The sequence below is a fragment of the Brassica rapa genome, unplaced genomic scaffold (assembly GCF_000309985.2).
Source record: "Brassica rapa cultivar Chiifu-401-42 unplaced genomic scaffold, CAAS_Brap_v3.01 Scaffold0496, whole genome shotgun sequence".
Taxonomy (NCBI): domain Eukaryota; kingdom Viridiplantae; phylum Streptophyta; class Magnoliopsida; order Brassicales; family Brassicaceae; genus Brassica; species Brassica rapa.
The window spans coordinates 36,639-46,966 of NW_022610437.1; the positions used below are offsets into that span (position 1 = coordinate 36,639).

A 10,328-nucleotide genomic window follows, 5' to 3' on the forward strand; every position below is an offset into this window, starting at 1 on the left:
GTCCGTCAGGCATTTCCGGAGTTGGGAGACATGTAACACATTATGAAATGCATCCATCTTGGCCGACAAGTCCAACTTGTAGGCCACCATACCAAATCTTTCAATGATCTTGAACGGCCCCAAGTATCTCGGATCTAACTTCCGTCTCCTGGAAATTCAGACTCGTCCTTTGAAGGTAATCATTTTGAGATACACCAAGTCACCTACTTGAAACTCGAGATCTTTCCTTCTTCGATCTGCATAGTTCTTTTGGCGATCTTGTGCCTGTCTCATCTTGTCCCTCAAAAACTTGATCTTTTTGGTTGTCTCTTCGACAATCTCCGGACCAATCATGCTGCGTTCCCCAACTTGGGTCCAGCACAAGGGTGTCCTGCATGGACGCCCATACAGAGCTTCGTATGGCGACATGCCAATACTACTATGGAAACTATTGTTGTAAGCAAATTCTACCAGAGGTAGATGTTTTTCCCAGGAATCACCCCAGTCTAAAACACATGCTCGCAACATATCTTCCAACGTCTGGATCGTACGTTCCGACTTTCCATCAGTCTGTGGGTGATAGGCTGTACTCATGTTCACTCTTGTTCCTAAAGCTTTTTGGAAAGCTTTCCAGAAGTAAGATGTAAACCTTGAATCCCTATCTGAAACTATGCTTGCCGACACACCATGTAGTCGGACAATCTCATCAATGTACATACGTACAATCTGGTCGACCCCATCCGACTTCTTGATAGCCAGAAAGTGTGCTGATTTGGTTAGGCGATCAACCACAACCCAAACCGCATCTTTCTTACTCCTCGTGGTAGGGAACCCGGTCACAAAGTCCATTGTGATGTGATCCCATTTCCATTCCGGAATAGGCAAGCTTTGCAATAACCCACTAGGCACTTGATGTTCTGCTTTGATGAGTTGGCAAGTGGAACACTTGGCCACCCACTCCGCGACATCTGCCTTCATACGGATCCAATGATAGAATTTCTTAAGGTTCTGGTACATCTTCGTTGCACCAGGATGAACCGAGAATCTGGACTTATGAGCCTCCCTCATAATCTCTTCCTTTGGACTTCTATCATTAGGAACACTGATCCGACCATTTACTAGGATGGTACCATCCTTTGCAGTCTGGTACTCCGTCCTATCATTTTGAGCAACCTTATTCAGGTTCTCATCCTGACCTTGAGCCAACCGGATTCGAGTAAGCAGGTCAGCTTGGTTAACCGCCTCCAACCCCAAAGCTTCGGTTGCCTCAGTCAGCACGTTCAGCCGCAGAGCACGGACCATACCATCCAGGTCGTCCGCCTCCCGTTCGGCCGATACATCAGCCCTCTTCCGGCTCAAAGCGTCTGCTACCAGATTAGCCTTTCCCGGATAATAGGTGATGTCCAAATCGTAGTCAGCTACGAATTCCATCCACCTCCTCTGCCTTAAGTTTAACTCAGGCTGGGTGAATATATACTTAAGACTCTTATGGTCCGTAAGTATCTGAACTTTGGCGCCATACAAGTATGATCGCCAAATCTTTAAGGCGAATACTACCGCAGCCATTTCGAGATCATGGGTGGGGTAGTTTCCCTCATGTTTTCTCAACTGCCTGGACGCATAGGCAATGACCTTCCCATGCTGGGTCAACACGCAACCTAGTCCAGTGATGGACGCGTCCGTATAGACCACATATGGTTGATCGGCTTCCAGAAGCACAGGACGGGTGCGCTAGTCAGCATGTCCTTAAGTGCGGAGAAACATCCCTCACACTCTTTAGCCCATGTGAACTTAACGTCCTTCCCAGTCAACCGCGTCATAGGCTGAGCCAAGCTTGCGAATCCTTTCACAAACTTCCTATACTAACCTGCCAGCCCTAAGAATCTTCTGACTTCCGTGGCACTGCGTGGTCGGGGCCAATCCTTGATTGCCCTGATCTTCTCTGGATCCACCGAGATGCCCTGGTCGGAAACAATATGGCCGAGGAACCCAATACTCTTCTGCCAAAAACTGCATTTACTGAGTTTAGCATAGAGTTTGTGTTCTCGTAATCGTTCCAGCACGGCTCTCAAGTGTTTCCTATGAGATTCCTCATCCTTGGAATAAATTAGGATATCATCAATGAAGATGATCACAAATTCATCCAAGAAATCCCGAACACGCTGTTCATCATTTTCATGAAAGCGGCAGGTGCATTGGTCAGACCGAACGGCATCACTACGAACTCATAATGTCCGTACCTGGTCCTAAATGTCGTCTTCCTAATATCATTTGGCTCTATAGGGATCTGATGATACCCTGAAGCCAAATCAATCTTGGAAAACCACTTGGCTCCTTTGAGTTGATCCAACAGCTCGTCTATCCTGGGCAACGGGTACTTGTTCTTCACAGTGACCCTGTTCAACCCTCAATAGTCGATGCACAGACGCATGCTACCATCCTTCTTTTTCACAAAGAGGACTGGTGCACCCCAAGGGGAGCTACTTGGACGTATGAACCCCTTGTCCAGCAATTCTTCTGATTGCTTCTTTAGCTCGGCCATCTCGGCCGGAGCAATTTGGTATGGACTCTTGGACAGCGGAGCTGTCCCTGGCTCTAGTTCAATCGTAAATGGATCCGGCCTATCAAGTGGGACACCCTGTGGTACCTGGAACACATCTGGGAACTTCAACACCAACGAATCCTTTGAAAGGTCTTTCAGACAGACAGAACTACCCGGCTCTGTCAAAAAGGACTGACAACCCTGTTCCAACATCCGAATCGCTCGAACTGCTGAAACCACTACTTTCTCTTGAGCCGGACACAGACATTGGTACTGGATCGGATGAAGCCCAGTCTCCAATTGCACACGACCTCTATGGCAATCGAGAGTGGCCCGATACTTTCCCAACCAGTCCATACCTAGGATCACTTCGTGATTCTTTAGGTGGACACAGACCAAATCCACAGGGAATACCTTTCCCTGTATTAACACTGGGATATTTGACATGAGACCTAGTGAGTTCATGGCTTGCCCTCCGGCCGCCCTCACTATCCCAAAATTATCTCCAGCGTCCAGATAGAACAGACCCTTTCCGACCAGTCCCGGACTCACAAAACTATGTGTAGCCCCTGTGTCGAAAAGTACATGGGTTTCCACACCACCAATCATGAGGGTTCCAAAGATTGAATCAAACGATCCAGAAGCGCCGTCGTCCCAGGACAGCTCATACACCCTTGGTGTTGTGGTCGGCCTACTCTGGGTCGACTTGCCTGTGTCTCCACAACCCTTCCCTTGTCCTCCTTGTAGCTTAGGACAGTCCAACCTGTACTGTCCATTCTTGCCACATAGGAAGCAAGTCACGGAGCCGCTGCCACTGGACTGGTTGAGAATCGGTTTGGTCGAGTGTAGTTTTGGATCGTGTGATCCATGCTGCCACATTGCACACAAGCCCCCATGGCCTTCCAACAGTCACCGGGATGATTCTTTCCACACTTGGGACATGTAGGTCGGCCACCAGAGGCCTTACCTCCGTCCACCTGGTCCCATTTCCTCTTTTTATCATTTGTCTTGCCCGACGGGCCAGACTGTGACTTAGCCTTAAGCTTAACTTCTTCAGCCAAGTTAGACTCTAGCAAAGCCACCCGTTCCACCAGTTCTCCGACGGTGTTGAAAGTGCGGATCGAGCAATGGGTCTTCAGTTCTGGCCTTAGTCCTCGGATGAACCTACAGACCTGGACTGCCTCGTCCTCCAGCTCTCTTCCAACAAACCGTCTGAGCCGGTTGAACTCTTCTTCGTACTCTCGTACGGTCCTGCGGCCTTGAGCCAAATCTAGAAACTGAGCTTCTAGACGATCCCAAGCCTCAGCAGGGAAGTATTTGCAGTTGAATTCAACTTCAAAGTCCGCAAAATTTTCAAAACTCCCATTGGTGCGCTTGTCCACTGCAAGCCACCAGTTATGCGCGTCCCCTTCCAGGAAGTGAACCGCAATGTCTCGCCTATAATCCTCTGGACAGCGAGTTGATTGAAAGTTTCGGACCAGCCTACTCCTCCACTCGTCTGCCACAATAGGGTCGGTGCTACCGGAGAAATGCTTCGTACCCAACCTGGATAAATGTTGAAGCAGACTCAGATAGTCAACCTTCTTTTCAGACTTTTCCGGTGGATCGATCTCGATCACCTCGACCGTTTCCACAACTGTACCATTGGTGTTGGGTGTGGTCGTAGCCACAGGCGTAGCCTGGCCAACCGATGAGTTCACTAGTGGCGTGAACAGTTGGGCCATAGCCGCCACCTGAGTCCCCATTACCTTCATGGCCTCTAACAAGTCTTCCTTGGACAGTGTTGCGGGCACATTAGCCGTTCCATCGGCCACTCTCTCATGCTGGTCACCATCACGGTTAGCGTTCGAGGATTCCACTTCCTCATCACTCTCCTGATGTTCCTGACCATCCCGTTGCGTCCCCGTAAGGTTAGCCTGATTAGTTGGCAACACATCTCTAGTGTCAGCCGCGGCCGGATCGGTTTGCAATCCGGACTGATTGGTTCTGTTGGAACTCTGTTTTTACAAAGAATATAGAAGCTGATGTTTTCTGATTTTCCGGTAACATTTCCGGCTACACCGGTGGCTATTCCGGTCAGATCATCAGCTCGTTGTAAAGCTTGTAATGAGCACTACAACCTGGTATATTCACACATCAAAAACAGATTAATATTGAATAAGAAATGATTCTAAGAAGTTGGTAGCTTGGTGTATGTAACACTGCAACTTTTGTCTAAATGACAAAACCAATATTTGTCCCACATCGGGGAATACAAGAGTCATAGAGCAGTATAAATATGGCCTTGTGTCATATGAGTGTAAACGGCTCAGAGGAAGAGAGAGCTCCCCACGCGCGCGCCGCCGCCGCCGTCCGGCCGGCTCGGCTCGGCTCGGCTCGGCGTGGGCGTGGGCGTGGGCTTGGGCTTGGGCTTGGGCTTGGGCTTGGGCTTGGGCTTGGGTGGAGGGCCTTTGGCCCGATAAGAAGTATTCTTTTTGGACCAAGTTAAGCTCAATGTTTTGCCATTTATTTCGAGAAAAAACAGCATACAATTTTATTTAAAACGACAAGTAGTTTGTCTAGAAAATAAAAACGTCATGCATGTTATCCTCTCGAAAATTTTTAAACGAGATAAGAGAGAGTCTTGAGGAAGAATTTTCGGAACTCAACTTCCCTCGATCTCCGCGAGATTCTCGCCCACGTGCAGCAGCTGTTGCGGGAAGTGGGTCGTCTCCGTCTCTTTAAATATCGTCTCTCCTCTTCCTTCATTTCTCAATTTTTTCGAGATCAAAATCCAACAAAAATCCCTCTGCGTAAGTCTATATTGCGAGAGTGTTTCGTAGAGTTTATAGTTCGATAGGGCGATCACGAGTGAGGCGTGATTCGTCTGCCATGGTTTTATCCTGGGACTCTATATTCGTACAGTTCCGTCTCACTAACGGAGCGAATATTTTGAGTTAAGGAAAGAGATCATATCTCGACTCCATGTCTCTTCGCGAATACGATTTCTTATCGTTCTTGTATTCGCTTTATACATTCGTATATTTTCCTTAACATCGCTTTTATTCTATCGTTTTATATCAGTCTGGTTTTCCGGCTTTACAATCTTAACTCAAAATCGCTTTATGTCTAAAGCTCGAATCGGGTTGAAAAACGATTAATAAAAACGGGTTTTGGAACCGTGTTTGCGATTTGCTTTCTAGCACTTCCGTGAAACGTTTTGATCTTATCTCATAACGATGTTTGCGATTTGCTATACGCTTATCCGCGAAACGTTTCTGCGTTATTCTAAAAACGTGTTTGCGATTTGCTTTACGCTTATCCGCGAAACGTTTCTGATTTATTTCATTACGATTTGCGGATTGCTTTTTAGCATTTTTCGCAAAACATTTTTTGATACATGTTCAAAAACGTTCTATAAATGAATCGTTTCAAGATCGCTTTCTTAAGCGAGTTTCTGAAACATTCTAAGTCTATTAAAAATAAAAATAAAAAATATTGTTTCTGCGAACGCTTATAAGCGAGTTTGCAAAACGTTTTTTCAAGACTTATATCGATATGATTTGGTTCAAACACCAAAAATGAACATCGATTTTAGACTATTATTTTCTTTAAAATAATATGTTAATTGTTGAATGGAGTACTAATCCGTTTTCATGTTTTCTCTACAGGAAAATGACAAACGAGAACGACACCCCCACTCCCATGGACACCTCGGATGTCATTCAGACTCCACTCAACGCTGCAGCAACTGGCGTGACAACCGCTGGAAACATCACAGCGTCAACCACTGCAGCAACAACGAGCACTTTCCTCCCTGCGGGGAATGCTGCTGATGAAACCACTCGCCGTACCCTATTCGGTGCTGGTCTTTATCAGACGGGCTCAATTTCAGCAACTGCAAGTGGTCCGGTGGCAGTTCAAACTCCTCCGACTGTCCTTAGTGTGTTCACTCAAGGACTGATGCCAAACCAATTTGATGGCAAAGGCTTCAAAACGTGGCAGAAGAAGATGTTGTTCTTCCTGGCAACGATGAAGCTGGAGAAGTTCCTCCAGGAGGACAAGCCCCTTATACCTTACGGGATTGATGATGTTCACAGCCTCGCAACTGTTGACATATGGGTGCATTCCGACTTCATCTGCAAAGGCTACATTTTGGGTCGCCTCATTGATCCATTGTACCGTGTCTACTGTGAGATCCCCACGGCGAAAGAGCTATGGAGATCACTAGACAAGAAGTACAGAGGTGAGGACGCTGGCTGCCAGAAGTATGTGGTCTCAAAATTCCACGACTTCAAAATGGTGGATTCAAAACCCATCATGGATCAGGTGGAAGCACTTCAGCTCATTTGCCATGAAATCGCTGCTGAAGGAATGTCCATCTGCGAGACATTCACAACTCTCAGCTTCATTGAAAAGCTTCCTCCAAGCTATGCGGATTTCAAGAACTACTTGAAGCACAAGAAGAAGAAGATGGGGCTCGAGGAGCTCATCACGAGGCTTCAGATGGAATCCAGAAACCGAACTGCTGCAAAGGTCGGTACAAAGGAGCACAGTGTCAACATGGCTGAGCACAAAGGCAAAGGAAAGGCCCACGCCTATTCTCCTGCCAAGCCTTCCAAAACTGCTGCAGCCTTGAAGGCTTCTGGAAAAAACTTCAAGAACAAAGGTATTGAGATCAATGCGAATGTGGAGAAGTTCAAAGGGAAATGTCACTACTGCCACAAAGTGGGGCACAAGACAGTTGAATGTCGCAAAAAGATCAAGGATGAGAAGGCTCAGGCAAATCTCACTGAGGAGGATCTCGTTGCTGTGGTGACTGAAGCGAACATGGTTGAAAGCAACAACCCCAAGGAATGGTGGTATGACACTGGTGCAACCACCCACATTTGCACCGATAGGGCGATGTTCAGCACCTATCAGAAAAGCAAGACTGAGGAGAAGCTCAAGATGGGAAACACTGCAGTCTCCAAGATTGAAGGACGCGGCAATGTGATTTTGAAGATGACATCTGGACGTGAGGTCACTCTGACAAATGTGAAGCATGTGCCTGACATGAGGAAGAACCTAGTCTCGGGAACCTTGCTCAGCAAGAATGGATTCGCCACAAGTTTTGAGGCGGATAAGCTCGTGATTAGGAAGAATGGGATGTATTTGGGAAGGGGATATGTAAGGGTGGACTTGTCAAGTTGAATGTAATGACAGTCACTCCAAAAGTTGTAGCTCCAAAAGTTTCAATGAATAAGAATGAGCCAGTTGCTTATTTGGTTGAGTCTTTTAATATATGGCATGAAAGATTAGGCCATGTAAACTACAAATCTATACAAAGATTAATGAATTTAAATCTAATTCCTAAATGCAAAACAAGTAAACAAAAATGTGAAGTATGAGTACAGGCTAAGCTCACAAAAACGCCATCACCTCGTGTGGAAAGAACTAATAAACCTCTAGATTTAATTCACACCGATTTATGTGATTTAAAATACTTACAAACTAGAGGCGGTAAAAAGTACTTTGTGACCTTCATAGATGACTGCACAAAATATTGTTATGTTTATTTATTACATAGCAAAGATGAAACCTTAGAAAAATTTAAAGAATTTAAACTCGAGGTCGAAAATCAGCTTAAAACAACTATTAAAGTAGTTAGAAGCGACAGAGGAGGCGAGTATGATGGTCCATTCAATGCATTCTGTAAAGAACATGGAATAATCCATCAAACTACAGCTCCTTACTCACCAGAATCTAATGGAGTTGCTGAACGCAAAAATCGAACTCTAAAAGAGATGATGAATGCTATGTTGCAGGAATCTGGGTTACCCCAGAACATGTGGGGGGAAGCGTTGCTTACCACTAATTATATCCTCAACAAGATTCCACACAAAGTAACTGGCAAAACTCCATATGAATTATGGAAAGGTAATTTACCTTCGTATAAATACCTCAAAGTGTGGGGGTGCCTGGCAAAAGTTGCGGTACCGCACCAAAGAAGGTCACTATTGGACCTAAAACAGTGGATTGCATCTTCATCGGATATGCACATAACAGTAATGCTTATCGATTTCTGGTACATAAATCTGAAATATCAGACATTCATGAAAATACAGTCATGGAATCAAGAAATGCATCTTTCTTCGAAAATATTTTTCCATATAAGGAAAAACAAGGTTCAAAACGAACTCGAGAAGAAAGAGACAATGACAAAAACTCAGAAACTGAGACAAACGTATATAAATGATTTCAGAAAATGGAGAAAAAGATGAACCTCGAAGAGCAAAAGAGCTCGAAAGAAAAATCTTTTGGAGAAGATTTCCTAATGGCATTTTTAGTAGAAAATGCTCCAAAAACTTTGGCAGAAGCCATGGCTTCACCAGAAGCTCCATTTTGGAACGAAGCTGTCAGGAGTGAATTAGATTCGATTATGCAAAATTATACGTATTACATAACGGATTTACCACCTGGCTGCAAAGCATTAGGGAATAAATGGATAATGACACGAAAACCTGGTGGAAAATACAAGTCTAGGCTTGTAGTTCAAGGATTCCGACAAAAGAAGGCCTTGACTATTTTGATACATATTCTCCAGTGACGAGAATAACATCAATAAGACTGATGATAGCAATCGCAGCCTTAAGAGACTTAGAAATCCATCAAATGGATGTAAAAACTGCTTTTCTAAATGGTGATTTAGAAGAGGAAATTTACATGAAACAACCTGAAGGTTTTGTCATTCCCGGACAGGAAGACAAAGTATGTCGACTTGTAAAGTCACTTTATGGGCTTAAACAAGCTCCTAAACAATGGCACGAAAAATTTGACAATACAATGATGTCAAATGGTTTCAAAATAAATGAATGTGACAAATGCATATACTACAAACTGAAATGCGTAGTTTTGCTATGTCTATATGTAGATGATATGCTCATTATTGGAAGCAATAAAGACATTATCAATCAAACAAAGAACATGCTCAAAGGGACATTTGAGATGAAAGACTTGGATTAGTAGATGTAATTCTCGGGGTTAAAGTCACAAAGAAATTCAAACGGAATTATCTTAACCCAATCTCATTATGCTCAAACAATATTAGAGAGATTTAAAAATTACTCTAATAGTACGGCAAAAACTCCGTTAGATCCCCAAATGCACTTGACAAAGAATTCAGGTGAAGCGGTTTCACAAAACGAGTATGCACGTGTGATCGGAAGTCTCATGTACTTGACAAATTGTACTAGACCAGATCTGGCGCATGCAGTAAACGTACTTAGTCGATATACAAGTAATCCAGGTCATACACACTGGAAAGCTATAACGAGGGTACTCAATTACTTGCGCTACACCAAAGATTTTGGGCTTCACTATGGTAAAGAACCAGCAGTTTTAGAAGGATACAGTGATGCTAACTGGATATCAGATTCTAAAAACTCAAAATCCACGAGTGGATATGTCTTTACACTAGGAGGAGCAGCAATATCATGGAAATCTACCAAACAAACAGTGTTAGCCAGATCAACCATGGAATCTGAGTTCATAGCCTTAGACAAAGCAGCAGAAGAAGCTGAATGGCTTAGAAAATTTTTGGAAGATATTCCTATGTGGGAGAAACCTGTGCCAGCTATACGCATACATTGTGATAGTCAATCAGCAATAGCTCGGGCTCAGAATAATCTTACAATGGTAAATCTCGTCACATCAGAAGACACCCATAACCATTAGACAATATCTCAACTGGTGTAATACAATAGACTACATCAAATCGGCTGACAACCTAGCAGATCCATTTACTAAAGGTTTGCCACGAGATGTTTGCTAAATCATCAAAAGGAAT

General features: G+C 44.4%; 1 protein-coding gene across 1 annotated transcript; it reads left to right on the forward strand.

Annotated features, from left to right (window-relative positions):
* Positions 1–9,643: 9,643 nt before the first annotated feature.
* Positions 9,644–10,177, forward strand: LOC117130487 (secreted RxLR effector protein 161-like; the record flags this gene model as incomplete). Its single annotated transcript, XM_033283312.1, has 1 exon — positions 9,644–10,177. A coding segment is annotated over exon 1 (534 nt), but the record flags the coding sequence as incomplete, so codon positions are not given.
* Between the last annotated feature and the right edge of the window lie 151 nt (positions 10,178–10,328).